Raw genomic sequence first — 16,672 nt, 5'->3', positions numbered from 1 at the left:
CTCCGTCGAGGCCGGCGGCTGAGAAGGAGCGGTGTGCAAGAGTGGTACTCGGGCAGCCAGAACAGAGGAGGCCTGCGGAGCTCCACTCATACCCCCTGCTCGTAGATGAGTCTCCTCAGCACGTAGCTCCGGCATCACCTCATCAAGACGTGGGAGAGGCCGACGGGTCAGGAGCTGGGACCTGACAACCTCAAACTCAGGGCGAAGACGGGAGGGAAACTCATGAAGACGAAGAGTCTCCCGCTGTCCCCGGTGACGATCGCAGCATGTGCAAGAACCACTAGCACAGAACTTCGTACCCAAGGTGTCTAGACGATGCCACACCGCGGATATCTGACGATGGAACTCCTCCATAGTAGAGTTGTGCTACCGAAGTGATTGGGCCTCCTCAACGACCATGAGGTACAAGGCCTCGTTGCGAATCTCGTAGCTCTAGCGGAGGTGAGCCCACATCAAGTGAGAAGTGAAGAGACCACGGAGGGACAATGAGATGTCGACCTCCATGCTTGCAAGGAGGATTGCCTTGGCACAGGCCTCCTCACGCAGCCAGATTGCCTGAGTGTCAACATTGGACTGGTAGGTGTCCATCTCAGCCTCAAACGCCTCCATGAGAGGATTCTTAATCTCATCAGTCGCATCAGGTACGTTGGTGGGCGGAGTAGGAAGGCGGGGAGTAGGCGGACAGGGCCGCTCACCCGTGAGATAGCACCATAGCTAGTGTCCGCCCATGTGCACCTCCATGTGGAAGGCAAACTCACTCCAATTGGTGCTAGTGAATAGAACAGGACACCGAAGAATGGGTATAGCACCTGGTCGAGCAAGGGAGGCCATGACAGCAGCACACCATGTCTCTCTCTGTTTTCTTTTCTTTTCTTTGTTTTTTGTTTGTTTGTTTTTTATTTTTTTGAAGTGGGAGACAAAAAAACAGGGGAAACAGAGCCGCGTAGGGGCGCGCTGCAGCAGAAGAAGGGGCGGGAGGCCGGCGGGGCGCAGGAGACTGCGGATTGGCGGCGGAGCAGGAGGCCGCGAGCCGGCGGGATGGAGGCCGAAGGCTCACCGGTGACGAGTGGTGGAGGCAGCGCGGTCCCGCGGGAGACCGGCGGTGGTGCGGCCTAGCGGTGTGCAGGCCGGCACAGCTCGCGTCACGGCCATGCTGGGTTGGGAAGCGGCGGATCCGGCGGCAGAGCACTGCGGAAGGCATGTCCGGTGGCAGTCGCGCGCCGCAGAGGCGCGGGCCGGCGTGTGCCGAGGAAGGGAATGGAGGGAGGGAGAAGAAGAGGTGGAGCTGCCTTCGCCAACCGGCGGTGGTGTGGCTCACCGGTGTCTTGTCGGAGGCACGCCGGCGACAGGAGGTCCAAGGACCCTAACCCTAGGCTGTGGTACCATGTTAAGAAATCAGCAGCTCAATTGTATTCCCTGCCCAATGGGGCTGATAACCACATGTACAGTATACGAGGAGCACCCTATACTATTGACTAAGTACATAAGATGCATATACATCTAACACTGACCACAGCTAGACCTCTAACCAACAACTGGAACGCCCTCTAGGCTCAGGGTAGTAAACCCTTTGGCGCCAGAGATTTGCCATAAATGAAATTCATCCTTAAAGGCCTGAATAGGTCCCTGTAGATTTGGTGCTGCTCAGTCGAAAACACTTCTTCTGGAGCATCACCGATTTCAGCATCCTCATCAACATCACCATATTATGCTTAGTTGTTTGATCATCACCCTTATCCGGACTAGCTTCTCAACTGACATCTTGAGTGCTATCATCTCCCCTGATTGTTATGCACAATTGGAGTAGGAATTGGATCCAAATCAACAACTCGAGGTGCAATGATTGGCTCCTTTGGCCTCAAAATATCTTCTATTGTCTCATCTTCAAAGAACACCACATCTCGGATTCTCACGATTTTTCTGTTGATAGGATCCCATAGTCTGTAGCCAAACTCATCATCAGGATGGCCTAGAAGGAAGCACTGCTTGATCTTGCTGCCAAGCTTTGACCTCTCCTCTTTTGGAACATGCACAATGGCCCTGCGCCCGAAGACTCTCAAAAGTTTCTATGATACCTCCCTTCCTGACTATACCTTCTATGAAATGTCACCTTTCAGTTGAGCATAAGGAGACAAGTTGAGTACATATATTCAAAATCCTGAGTGATGATCATGTCATCACTATAAAGAAGAAGAGTCCAAGGTAAACTGTGGACAAAGAGCGCATTATCATGTTCAACGGTAGAAAAACCAACAAAGGTGACTGCAGAAACGAAGTGATGACACTAAACATGAGCTTGTTTTAGCCCATAAAGAGGCAATGAACATCATATCCTCATGACCATAATACCATGATGGGTCTGATGAAAAAAAAACTCGACTAGAGGGAGAGACATGCCTCTGATTTTGTCTTAAAGAAGAGTATATTGGCTTCAAGCCCAAGATGGTTACAGGGGTTTCATCGATCACAATCTGGTGTCTGTGTCATAATACCCAAACTCTGATGTTTCACCTCACAACTGTTGAGGTAGATATCAATGCTACCAGTCACGACCACACCACAAAAACATCATATAAAATCCATCTCATGCAATATGCCATGTTTGCTCACAAATTAACCATTTCATGGAGAAAAGGATGATCAAATCAAGAAGGTATGAATTTGACAAAAGCCTTTGTTGGACTCGCATTCTGAAAGACTATTGTTTCATGCTGTCCAAACACTCCACTCAACCAAAAGCCCAGTACAGCAATTACCATATAAACTTGGAACTCAGCCACTCAACCTATATTAAATAGTTGCGTTCATCCTTTGTCAATCTTTAGAATGGGCTACTGAAAGTATTTGCTTGTTAAATCCTAACAAAGCATTGGCAAGAAAAATAGCAACTCTAAGTCAGGATGCTTTTACTATGTTCATGGGAATTAAATTTTGTTTTTGTTTCATAAACTCTGCTTAAATATTTCTGTAAAATTCTTTATGATAATACTGGTGAGTCTGCCTGGAGTATTGTGGCGCCAAGCTTCCAACTCAAAGCAGTTGTTCTGAAAGGTACTTGTTTGTTATCTATGTGCAGGTTTCACATGCTGTCGGAGTTTGACGAGGGGAAAAGAAGTTGCCGGAAACGTTTAGATTGCCATAATAGGCGTCGAAGAAAGCCACAGCATGACCTGGCAAATCTTGGAGGTTTCTTTCCATATCATCAAGGTCTGTACTGTACATTTCTACATACATAGGTTGGGCGTCTTGGTATTTTAACAATCCTATTCCTAGGAAGTGTTAATCCAGTTTAGGTACATGATGAACTTACATATGTAGGCTTTGTTAAGTGATGGATCTCCTTGAAACGATAGCAGAGAACTATATCTATTGGCATGTCTAATAACATTTTAATCTAGCAGAGCTCGTCTTCATCATTTTTTTAGCTGATTACCAACTTGAACATATTCCTTCTGGAAGTATAAACTTTTTTTAGAAAGCTTTACCCAATTTCCAATAGGGAAACAACAAAGTAGATGGATAATGTTTGTTTTTTTCCTTGCAGTTAATCAATTTGAAATGTATCCACGAACAATTCCGACAGCCCGCCAGGATTCTGATGACATGAGCTTGGTCGATCCTCAGCCGCCCTTCTCCATATCATTCTCAAGAACACCAAAGCAGTTCCCTTTCCCACATGATGGTGGCAGCTTGCTCAGCGCATCCCGCCACGGTCATTTTTTGGTTCAGGATGGCAACCACACTGGAAGCAGTGCATGCAGCCACGATCTCTCTGGCACGCTGGGCCCCGAGTGTGCTCTCTCTCTTCTGTCATCGTCGTTGCATCATCCCTCCCCGGCCGGCCACGCCCAGGTCGCCTCTGCACTGTCTCGCATCGTTTCCACGTCGCAGCAGGTTGCAGCGACAGCTGTGACCACTGCGTTCGCATCCGGTGGCAGCCACCATGTGTTTGTTCCTGATGCTGCGCTCGAGGATCCTTCGCAGGCGCTGCCATTCCCTTGGCAGCAGTAGAAATTTCTTGTGTTTTCATGTTGCTGCTGAGCTCCTAATTGCTGGCAGTGGTGATGGCTGGGACTTGGGGAGGTGTTTGTGCACCTGGTGATTCAGGCTGTGGTCAAGAGCTTTATACAAATCCAAGTGACATGTCAAGTCCTGTCTTCGGGAAGATGGAGGTGGTGGCTGTTGTGCAGATTGTTTAGCTGATTAATTTTAATTTAAATATGTCATGTTCATAATTGTCTACATTTTGGTGGTATTCATTTTTGCAAAATATGTTCATGTATGCATTACTGGAGTGCTTGGAATCAGGACTTGGAGGCATTATTGCTGCCTCTAATTTGGAAAGCCATCATGCACAAGGTTTGACGGCTGAGCTTGTTCTGGGTACACTTCGCTTTGGTCAATCCAAGGCAAATGGTAATGGGCCAACTTGGACCGGGCCCATTGGATCAGAGCATAACGGTGTTTGCAGCCATGAGGACCCGCTAAGTTTCAATACGGATTTGGCTGGGCTGGAGAATAAGGATCTGTTTGTTTGAGCTAGTTTTTGGAGTTTTTTTTTTTTTGAAAAGCTGTTGCTAAGTTTTTCCTTTTGAAAAACTAATAATAGCTTTTAGATGATGCATTTAACTTTCTAGACTTAAAAAGCTACAAAAGATGAGAAAACCAGGCATTTCAGCTTTACATATAAACTCCGCATTTCTGAGTCTGGTTTTTCAGAAGCTTTGCTGTTCGTTTGAGCTTCTAGCTTTTTTCAGCTGCTCAAAGATCAAACATGGCCTAAATGTAGCATTGTTCTTCAACAGTTATGGTATATTTCTTTTTTCTCTGTAGAAAATTTTCTTTCTACTGCCAAAATATTTTTCACCTATGGAGTAAGTGAAAAATGTTCTTGTACTAGATAATGTTCTGCCCGGGTGGTAAGTGGAAAATGTTTTAGACGTAGAAACTAAATATCCCACATGTGGATCGAAAGGCACTGACGTCCAGAGCCATATGCGATGTTGTAGACTCCATGACGGTGACGAGCATTGAGAAGGAATGACCTCACAAAGCGGTAAGCTCTATTGCCGCCTTACTCCTCAGAATTGGAACCGGCCCGAAAAGGATCGTATTGAGATGCGGCGTGTTCAATTAATAGCTTGCCTAAAGCAAACATTCAATGCAAAGAAAAGGGACTTTCATCCCATCCCACTCTCTTTCTTCTTTCGTTTTTAGAATTCCTTTGCGTAGAACGTGATATCTTCTCACAACGTGTCGACGTGGTGTCCCAAGAAAACATATTAGCTTTAATACTAGCCAATTTGAATATTGTATTCAAGGTTAGGCCAATATTACATATGTAACACGCTAAATTTCACCATTAGAAAGTTTAACTAAAAGCTGGTGTGGACCGACTGCTTATATAAATTTTAGGCTCAAAAGATCAACTTTGGGCAATAAAACACACCAGGCTCAACTTGTCTTGTTACGTTCACACCATTGCATATTTTTGGTCTTTTTAGTTTCCCAGCCAAAGTTTCACCCATCACATCAAAGAGAATCTTAAATGCATGAAGTATTAAATGTAGACAAAAAATAACTTATTATACTTATTATAGTGATGCTACAGTAATCATCTACTAATTATAGACTAATTATCCTCTAATTACCCTTATTAGATTCGTCTCGCGATTTTTAGAGGAGATCTGTAATTAATCTTATAATTAGTCTACATTTACCACTCCTAAATGGTAAGATTTTATTCACAATTTTTTTTTGCCAAATTTCACCAACTAATCACCCCTTTTATTTTTATTTTATTGTGTTTGAGCTCTAAAGTTGTTTTAGAATTTTCCCCTAATTTTTCTAGGATCATTTCTATTTTTGAAGATTTCATTTGTTTTTCTAGACAAAGAAAAAAATGTTTCTCTTTATTTTCTTTTCTGTTTTCTTATTTCTTCTTTCTTTTCCTGTTTTCTTTATCTTCTAGTGCCGCTGGCCACCTTATTCCACCGGCCCACATTTCCTCTCTCCATTCCACCACCACCACCCCTGCTTCCTTTTTCTTTTTGGGCTGAGTCCGGCCCAAACTCCCCCACGCTGCTCTCCATCACTCTCTATGATGAGCGGGTCCCGCTTGCCATCCCCTACCTCCTGGGTCCGAACCAGACCCGACCTTCCCTTCCCCAAGTCCACGGCGCGCAATCTGAAAGAGCATCTAGGCCCTAGTGGGTTTTGGAGCATTGATTGACAACACGATTAAAGGACTAACTTGTTTGCATGAGATTATGAACAGGTATTTAATTATGAAATGTGTATTGAAAGAGATGGCTCATGTGTTGCAAGCAAGCGTGTTTATCCCATTGGTATAATGTGTATGTGACAAGCAAAACAAGAAAAGGAAAATAGAGCAAAATATTCATGATTGATATAAAAGGCTATAATATTTGCGAAGGCTTGTTTCGATCTATGATGGGATTCAAAGTGACAAGTAAAAGATTTTGTGAATGAGATGTGATATGCTTATGCATAGTCTCAAATATAGAAGATTTTGTCACATGTGATAAATGGTTATTAAATAAAGAAGCAAGCAAAACAAAAGAGAATGAGACATGAGTTGATGCATATATGATGACTCAAATTGGAAAGCTTGCATATAAGATTGAGTTGAGAATTCGAATTGACAATGAAGATTTCATGCATGACACAAATCAATATGAGTTCAAGATAGACGGTTAGGATAAAGGTAGAGGACCGAGAGGCGTGTTTCAAGAGGCTACGCAAGCGGCGGCTTGGGGGGAGCAAAGAAACCAATACGGGTCAAAGGCCGGAGATCCTAGAGTCATGGAGAGCTCTATGTTGAAGAGTGTCATTATTCAAGTAAAGAAAGTGACTTGTGAATCAAGTTGTATTTCACTCCTATGCAAATCAAAGATTCAAAGTCACTAGCTCAAAGCGGGTATGCTCAAAGAGTGAAGATGTTGATGCCCTCAAAGTATTGAAGAATGGACGGCATGATCAAAATGTGAAGTTCAAGTTGTGATTGTGGAAATTGTATATTTTATTTATACACTTGAGTATAGGTATGTCGTACTATCAAGAGAGATGCAACATCAGTAGGTTTAGACAATACTAAAAGTGCTCAAATAGTCCCTAGAGAGTTTAGCCTAAGGAGTGAGAGCTAACTGCAGAAAACAGAGAGGGACCGGTCTGACCAGTCCAAGGAACCAGTCTGAGCAGGATGAGCCTGCAACGGCTAGTTTTCAAAACAGACCGGTCTGACCGGTCTAACACTGACAGGGCAACGGCTAGTTTTGTGAGAAGGGGTATTTATACCCCATGACTTCACCCATTCGTGGGTGCTGATGCTAGAACTTTTCAGAACATCTTTAGAGCCTTGTGAGCACTTGGAGAGTCCTCCCCAACCTCTCTTTGTGAGAGTTGCTTGATTCAAGGTGAATCTTTGAGTTGGGTAGAGTGAATCCATTCCTTGATAGCCATTTGAGCAAGAGAGAAACATCCCGAGCTTTGAGCACTTGAAGTTGCGTCGGCCAACTCGATTGAAGCATTTGTTACTCTTGGAGCATCGGCTCCTAGACGGCTAGGCGTCGCCGGCTAGCTCCCAAAGTTGTGGTGAGCAGCGGCAAGTTTGTTGCGGCTTCGATCGTGTGCCAAGAGGACGCATGGTCATATAGTGGAGAAGAGGAGATAGCTTGACCTTGAGGTCACTACGAGCTTCCTCAACGGAGAGTAGGATTCACACGTGGGTGCACGGGGTGAATCCGAACTTCGGTCAAACAAATCACCGTGTCTTCATTGCATCATCTCTATTTCGGTTTGATTTACTTACCTTGCATTTATAGTTTTGAGTTTAAATTGTGCTTCCGCTCGATCTTCTTGGGTGTGCTCTATTTGTGTGTAGGGACTTGTTTATATTGTTAGAAATACTCTGCAAGACACATATCCCAAGTTTCTTATAGGTTCAAGCTCGAGAGGGGACTTGTTCCTGCTGACTGGATTGTCTGCCTGCATAGACCGGTCTGACCGGTCCAGGTAGTTCCAGCATGGATTAAGCGCCAAATTTTGAAGAAAAGCCTATTCACCCCCTCTAGGCTACGACATCGCGTGATCAAGATCCTTTCACAATCTAAAGATGGCTTGGTAGCGGCTCCGCCCACTTTTTTACCCTGCGCGTCTCGGTCGAAACGCTACAACCACCTTTCTTTTTCCTGAACTCCATGCGCCCTTACTCCCCCTCCCTCCCGCCATCGAACCTCCGCCGCCGCCGCCACCGTTGATCTGCCTCCTCACCGCCGGTCCATCAAATTTGAGTGATTAGTGAACTTTGTGGTAAGCTCCTCAACCTTTTTTCTATTTTCTTGGCCTGCTCCCGCGTCCCCAAACCCCTACGCAACCGTTAGAGGCATGGACCAGGCAGCGGAAAAAGACCACAATACCCTTCTATGAACTAGTGAAGTCAGACAGTTCTGACTTGATCCTGGTTGCTCTTTGTGGAAGAACCAAATGGATATCATTTTCCAGTTGATGGATATCATTTTCTCTATGGAAGACACCGCTGAAGAACCAAATAGAACCGGCCGAAAGCGAGCCCGGTACTAACAGCCGCGGATGAATACTCCGTTTTCTGGAAGTGTATTATCATAGAGGTAACGTGCAAGACGTCCCAGAACCTGTGTAGTTTAGCAACAACTATTTCAGCTCCAAACCCATGTGCAACCAAAGAGTTTGTTCTCTCGTATTAAAAAAAATAGAGTTTGTTCTCCCTAGTTCTTTCCACCTAAATTGTTCTCTCTCTAGATCGATCTGTGCTCGACTAGTCCACGGTTCCGGTACATTAGGTCAGCACTGGTACCTTGCACGTTTATCTTCTCTACTGTTTGTTTCTGAAAAATCAAATACTAGCTCCGTGCCTGCAAACGTTCGGGATTCGTGTATATGCTGGCCGGATTGTGTGTACAAATAATGTCCACAAGAATTTGATTTGATATGAAAAATCGAGAACAAATAATGTCTGTTACAAAAAGCGTTCAAATTAAATATTCCGAGCTGATCGATCTGATAGGTCGAGAGCAATGAAAACGTTTCCTGAACTGGCCAACTAGCAGGCCAGGAACAGGTAACAAAACAATGTCCAGTTGAGAAAGAAGAGCAGCAAAAAAGTTCAGAACAAAGTGTGGCAAATATAATCGACCCTCATGATGGTTAACATCTCTAGCAAATCCAAGCTGAGTCAGCCAGTACTAACAACTCATGCTAAAGGAGACACATGCTGAAAAAAAAAAGACGATGACTGCCATCATGAGAAGCAGAGCTAGTAGTACTGCAGGTACATAAGAGATAAGACTACATTTTGCAGAATAACAGTAGAGAGCCTTAAACAAATGCCCAAAAGACACATTGACCACCCTATACTAGTATACCAAGCAGCCAACCACCAATGGAGGTGAACATGCCTCTACCACTGTACCTAATCTTGCCGGTCAGAGATGGAGGAGGCCGCCGCTGCGGTCAACTGACGGCTAGCCGAGGTACACGTGGACGCCGACGGCGAGGAGCAAGATGGCGATGAGGGTGAAGTAGATGATGGCGTGGATGAGGATGGAGAGGCCGCTGGTATGGAAGTTGCCGAACTCGATGATCCGGCCCTTGCCGGGGATCTGGAACAGCAGGCCCGGGGAGAGGAGGATGAACAGCACCAGCCCGATGAACACCGGCGCCCAGTCCGCCATGATCTCCGAGCAACGACGGCCTCCACGCCGTGTGGGCTAGCTCTCAGCTCCTGCTCCTTCTGATCGGTTTGGTGTGGCGTAGGACCAGTGGGCCGGGGGAGAGTGGCAGGAGGAGCGTGAGAGGGTAATATATAGTGGCCTTTTGGCCAGGGAATGACTAAATTGGAGGGCAAATAGGATAGTGGGTGCATGTGTGAGTGGGAGGGTGATCCTCTGTGGCTGTAGGGAGGGCAGGCCATGGTGTGGGTTTCTTACTCTCCTTTCTAAGGAGCCGTGTGCTGTGTTGTGTGGTTTCAGAACACAGCTGAAAGAATTGAAGTCGGTTGTGAGAAATGGGACATGTGCAAATTGAGAACATTGGCGTAGCTATAAGTTATGTATATATGGCAATAAATCAAAGTTGGTTATGCAAGTAGTGCTCATCTTTGTACTTTATTATTGACAACAATAACTGTCGGTACTTTTTTCCAAGTTTTCAGAGTAATGTATCGTTATCTAAGAGAATGTCACTTTGAAGTTGCATGGCTTTTTACGGATGTAGTGGCAAGCTGTTACATCGATCATGCTTGTTGGCTCGTTTTCAAGGGATCAGCGTTCAGGTGATGAGCTTGTTAGTTTGGTTGTCCTATCAATCCCCTTCAAGGTAGCAATTGAAAGGGACTATTTTTTATTCTTGTTGAAGATAGAATCTCATCAAACTAATATATACACTGGCAATTATTTACCATTTAGTTCTTACTAGCTATTTATTAACCTAATATCTAACTTGATGTTGACTTCGTCAGACGATCAATATGAACTGATCTACTCCGAGTGTCCAACCTAAGTAGTACTTTGTTTACTCCTAGTGGCTTCAATTTCAACAAATGAATAGTGTGCAACCATAAAACTGTATGTGCGTGGACCTGGAAAAGGAAAAAAAGATCCAGATGAGGTGGAGAGAAAAGAGCTATAAACGTGTGATGGGGCAGTGTGATCCTCTGTTGTTGCTAGGAAGATCTGCATGGCGTGTGTTGTTTCTGGCATATTATTACTATATTAGTGTAGCTATATACTCCAAAGATAATCATGTGTATGATATCAAGGTTAGGTCTGTATAATTATGTGGACATGCTTTTTTTGTGCTATATTCGACGTGTGGATGTTGGTATCTTTCCTGGTTTAGTTCTTGTAGCTCATTGATTTTTCCTGGTTTTGCAACGAGGGTATCACAAATTAACAGAACTCACTTTACTTTTGAGTCTTACTAATGTGCTGCTTGCAATACTTTTCGTCATTGCACACTACACAGAAGCCATTATGTACTGGATTGCCATATATTAGTTCCATAGTTTCTCGTATGTGCCAAGGATGCTACACCATACACATCTGAATAAAAGAGTAATAATTTCTCCTTTTTTTTTGCGATTACACAGTACAACTCAGACACTCACAATGCATGTACACTCACCCCCCTATGAACACACATATGCAAATCCTACACCTATGAGTATCTTCAAAGACTAAGTCGGCAAATCCTCGAGATTGACGAAGTCACCAAATGTGTCTCGCTGTGGACGGGAACGTCGCCTACAACTGAAAGCACAACGCTGTTAAATCCTAGAATATTCGATCCCACGAGAACCACAGGTGCTACTGAGGCTTGGAACCATCAGACTATATATAGGCCCTTTTGTAATAATAATTTCTCTTCTAGGATATGTTTTTTAGCGATTCATCCCATGACCTCCAAATTGTACTATGTGGTACTACAAGCTAGGAAGAGAGTTAACATGTTCTTTAATTTTTGTACCTTATTCAACTTCAAATTTAGTATATGCAATACTCCTACTTTTCTTTGCTCATTAATTAGTCCATTTAAATGACATGATGAATCGCAACCCAATGTCCTATGCACTTCAACCAAAGTCGTAGAAGATCGGAACCAGGTGGAGGTGTGGTGGAGCTAGATAGAAAGTGAAAGTGAGTCCAGATGGAATCAAAGGCAGTTGATGGGAGAGAGAGAGAGATCCCAAACCCATGCATCAGGTCAGTGGTCACCACTCACCACACCCCAACACACCATCCCCTCCATGCAAATCTTTTTTTTCACACGCTTGTGACTGGCGTCCTTGTCCTCACACGTTGTCCTCTTGCTCGACGAGTGTTGGGCGTGGAATAAAGGCCTCACAAAGAGGAACTCCCATGGTGGTTTGCATGCCTGCATGGTATGGTCATGGTGGCCTGCTCGTGGGGGTGGTTGCCATGTCCGTTTCAGCCGTGGGGCTGCTGGAAAGGTCGATCTGGGCAGACGGCGTCAATAGGAGGAGGGCACTGTGGAGCTTTATTGCCATCAACGTACGGTTTGTTGGGAGAGGACCTTGATAGAGTGTTTGTCCAAACATTGGGCAAGGTGTGTGTGGTTGCCCTAGGGGCATGTTTAGGGTGGAAAAAATGGACTAGAGGGAGACATTGGCTAGGAACTCAATTGGAGTTAACATTAATTTTTGGTTTTATTTTGGCAAATGCATATAGCTGACAGTAGATGATTGCAAGCCATTTCTTTCACTAAACTACATAATGTGTATCTTGTAGATGTTGGAAAGTGGTTATCTGATCCGCAGCAACGATCGCGTGCTTGGAAGAAAGAATATTGCATCCCCCATAACATGATTTGGGTTAATTATGTTCCGAAGGTTTCATCCAACTTTTTAGAGACCTTTGATTAGCAAAGGGGGTTTAGTATACTTTTGTAACTATGGATGGGCTTAAGATATCTTTAAGTTTTCTATTCTTTGCTAAGACTTGAACTTGGGGAAGCATATAATCCAATTTTCTAGCAGCAGTTTTTGCCTCGCAGATTTCCTCGGACTTTTAATATTATCTGGATCTCCAGATCCTAAAATAATGTTTACTTATCCTTGAAGGAACTTAAGCTTAATCTGTTTACTTAACTCACTAGTATGGAGCACCTCATCCGTGCCAGTGATGGAGCTAGCACCATGAATTCGATAGTAATTGTTGCAGCAGTGATTAGAGGAGACAGCTAAAATATTTTGAACTCATTAGGACATACGCAAATGTTTGTGCAAAACCAAAGAACTATGTTTCATTTTCTACACAACTCTTATGGTATTAAATCTTAGAGTGTGTTTTGGAGTACATTAGCACTCTATAGTTTCTTTCTGAAAATATCTTACTCTAGAATCAAGGTTATTATGCATGGCAGCATATATAACAGTCACAAACTCACAATGCACCTCTCAATTTGAACAGGATGCAAATGAAGCCAAAGGGACCAAAACAACTCAATGCAACATTGGTCTATGCACAGCAAAGATGAAATCGTGATGCCCACGTTTTCCTGGTGCGGGGCCAAATTAAATTGACACTTTGTGCCGAACAGGAGACTGTTTCTCTCTTTGGTTTTTTCTTTCTTTTGGCCGGTCGGTTTTCTACTTTTTTTGAAGACATGTGCTTGGGCTTGTACTGTGCTAACTTTTAGTTGTTGCCCGTCGGGCACCCTCCTTTTTAATATAACGGGCAGCTCTCCTGCCGGTTTGTTTCAAAAAAAAATTTAAAATTGCCCCCAAATCATGGTGGCACACCGACAAAATCGCGGTAGGTTGATCTTGACAATAATTTTAATTGACACTTTGTGCCCTCTGGTCTCCCTAAAAATGGTTTATGTTTTAAATTCATCATTTCATCACCAAACATAATGACATACGAAAGTGCAAGAGAAATTGCACCACAATTCCTTTCCAGCTAACACATGGGTGGTGGACCAAGCTGGTTGTGCTCACCAACAGTATAGGGAAGCTTCCTGTGTGGGCCGGCCGGGTTAGGTGCATGGGCTGCATCATCACTCATCAGCAACTGTGGCCCTTGTCATTTTGCATCATGGGTCACACCATAGGTGTGTGGTTGTGTTTGGATGAGGACATGAATGAATAGGCACCCAATTATTTGGTGCTTGGGTTTATCTTTGGACTTTGGAGTCATGTGCACAGTTGCACATACATGTAGAGTTGTGGGCAAAGGGATGGAGAAGAGGAATGAGAGGAGATCGTGCTTGTGCCAAATGATTGTTGCTTGCTAGATGGACAGTCATTTGTTGCAAGCTGATTGGGGTCCTAGATAGATTCCTACCTGTTTACCTGTTTTTTAAGCAACCTCGCTTTATATTGACTGGTGAAACTTCAACCAGGAAGGCATGTGATTGCTTCCAGTAGTACTTGTTCGTGGACCATAACATATAGTATACATATGGCAATACTCGGCCCATTGGTCAGTGTTGCTGATAAGGCCTTGTCCAACAGAACTACAGGGTTTGATGGTTCACAGATGGGAAAGCGAGAGCTGAAGTATCTTCTCAATGCCATAATAAAAGGAATATATACTAACCTCTGTTTCCAAACACTTTTCACTGACAAAGGCAACGTAGCAATTTTGACTTCTTTTTCTGCAAAAGAATTACATATGCTTGAAACATTCTTATAACAGATTTATTATCATGAAGCAAATTTTTTTAGTACTATACACTTCAGGCCTGGTAAAAAAAAAACACCAGGCGAGGCCAGGTTAAAAGGGCAATAAATATTTGTGAGCCCGACCTGAGCATGATCCCGGACCAAATATTTACAGCCCATGGTGGCCCTTTTTGAATTGGGCTGTGTTTGAGATCAAATGTTTGGAGCCCGCACCCGGCTCCATGGTGCTGTAGGCTGAAGATACGTGCTAATTCATTCACCCGGTTGGTCAAGAAGGTTTGGACTGGGCGCTGTTCGGGTGGGCCGAGTAGTGTTTGTCAGGTCGGGCAGCTAATGAACATGTTTATTACAGTTTTATAAGAATATAAACATTTTTTTAGAAAACAAGTTGTCCAAGTTGCTACAGTAATTTAGTAGTGACGAGTAATCTGAGATGGAGTTACTGAGTCAGTACCAAATGATAACTGGATTTAGATTCTCTTGTTGAAACTTGGGACAAATATGCAGAGTTCAGAGCTTGATTTACCTTCGTCTCCAAAAAAATTCCATTTTTTTCTTAAAAATAGCTTGATTTACCGGCAAAAGAAATTTCTTGTTAAATATATTCAGCTGGAAAATAGCAACAATTGTTCCCCGTTAGTTCAGTCTTAATTCTTGCTTTCATTAACTGAACTCTAGGTATAGCTGAATATAGGTGAAAAATAAGATAAAAGAAAACACGTTAGCGTCATCAGCATGTATGAAACGGTAACGAAGCAACCATATGTATTTACCTTATAAGAGATCTTGGAAAATGCCAGCAATATATGCACTCATTGATAGCCGGAGAATGATATTAGTTGGAGACACCAAATGCAGTGTACATATGTATATACGTACCTTCTTATCCCCGAAGGAAAAGGATTTGTCTTAAACGGCTCTGCTTCCTCGACGTGGCCACGGCCATCCTTGCTTTCCCAACAATTTAGTCCGGTCAATATTGTCTTAAACGATAGTGCTCAACGGTTAGTAACTCTTTATTTAGTGTTTACATGGTTTGAAACGGTATTTAAATAAAATTAAACAAGTTGAATGATTTTTATATCATATCATCAAATATGTATATTCATGATTGCAAAGTTGAGAATTTTAACTGATATATGTATTTATGCATACAAAGATCAAGCGTATATATTTATGCATGTATGGAATCAAGTATACATATATAAATATGTATACATGTAAGAATGCAAGTGGATTTGTCTTTATTTTACTAAATAGTATATTAACCGGACATTTAGCCTATCTAATAATATTTAATTCTGTTTTGTTATCCGTCCATGCCATTTACACCTTTATTTACCATTTATTAAACACCAACCATCTAATAATTAATACACCATTTACCGTCTAAATATTAGAGTTTACTTCTATTTGTGGCCGTTTAACCTGTTTACACGCCATGTAAATGTTGCACGGTGCCTAGATGTATCCATTTAATCAACCTTTTATCCCATTTAATGATCATATAACCCGTTTAAATGACCGTTCAATCCGATAAATAGCTAAACAATAAGTGACTGGTCGTTTAGCGTTTAAAGTTTACTGTTTAGACTAATATTGACATTTAAATGCTGTTTAAATGGCCGTTTAGACGAACATTGAGTGTGAATCTTCTTCCTCCTCCGCGATCACGAGCCTCCAAGCGTGCCGTCCTACTCAACTTCGTAGGCATCCTCCGTCTCAAGCTTGCCTTGACCACGACACCTCTTGAAGAAGGCAAGGCAGCGCCCGCACCCGACACCCTACAGCCCCTCTTTGTAGGTTGGCGCATGATGAAGAGTTCGTACGATGGCAACCACCGGAAGAGCCATGAGGAGGTCAAATTCAGAGGTGTCACCAGAGTCACTCATGCTTGGATGCAGTTCATATCGGTACTATTTATACAACTTTAGGGATTCTATAAAAAAAAACTAAAACTAGGGCATTCCCTTTACATTCTCAATTTCTTTGAGTGGTCAGGCTGAGCCACCATGTGTAATTGCGAAATGGGCCAACCCACTTGGTGATTTCTTCGTAAGTGCAGAGCAGGCAAAACAGAATGAAACGCTGTAAAAGCACATAACTACTATTGCAGTCACGACATATATTGTACATACCTTGTTTAAAAGAAGTTAATCACAATATATATTTCCTATACTCTGTACGGGTGCGGCGTTAGGATGAGAATGGGCCGGCCCGGACCTGGCCTTGGACCTGGCCCCCATGGCCTCAAGACCAACTTCTGAGGCCATGGACCGACCCAATCAACATTTTTCCTATGGCTTTGATGGTCCAATGGGCATCACGGGTCGGCCCAATTAAACCTATGTATATGTAATCATTTCAGGCATCTGCATGTCCCATTATGCAAGAGATATCTTCACAGTTGGCAAATGCTATTACAGTTATAAATCTCTAAAGTTAAAGGTCATTGCAGCAACAAGGATC

At 43.3% G+C, this 16,672-nt stretch overlaps 1 protein-coding gene across 1 annotated transcript; it reads right to left on the bottom strand.

The window, feature by feature from the left end:
• Positions 1–9,174: 9,174 nt before the first annotated feature.
• LOC120686656 lies at positions 9,175–9,848 on the bottom strand. Its single transcript, XM_039968870.1, has one exon. It carries the CDS (start codon positions 9,729–9,731, stop codon positions 9,522–9,524), a length of 210 nt encoding a protein of 69 aa, XP_039824804.1. The 5' UTR covers positions 9,732–9,848; the 3' UTR covers positions 9,175–9,521.
• Positions 9,849–16,672: the final 6,824 nt, after the last annotated feature.

The sequence above is a fragment of the Panicum virgatum genome, chromosome 8N, assembly GCF_016808335.1.
Source record: "Panicum virgatum strain AP13 chromosome 8N, P.virgatum_v5, whole genome shotgun sequence".
Taxonomy (NCBI): Eukaryota; Viridiplantae; Streptophyta; class Magnoliopsida; order Poales; family Poaceae; genus Panicum; species Panicum virgatum.
Note: the sequence above shows the minus strand (reverse complement) of the source record. Positions and strands in the feature narration are given on the sequence as shown.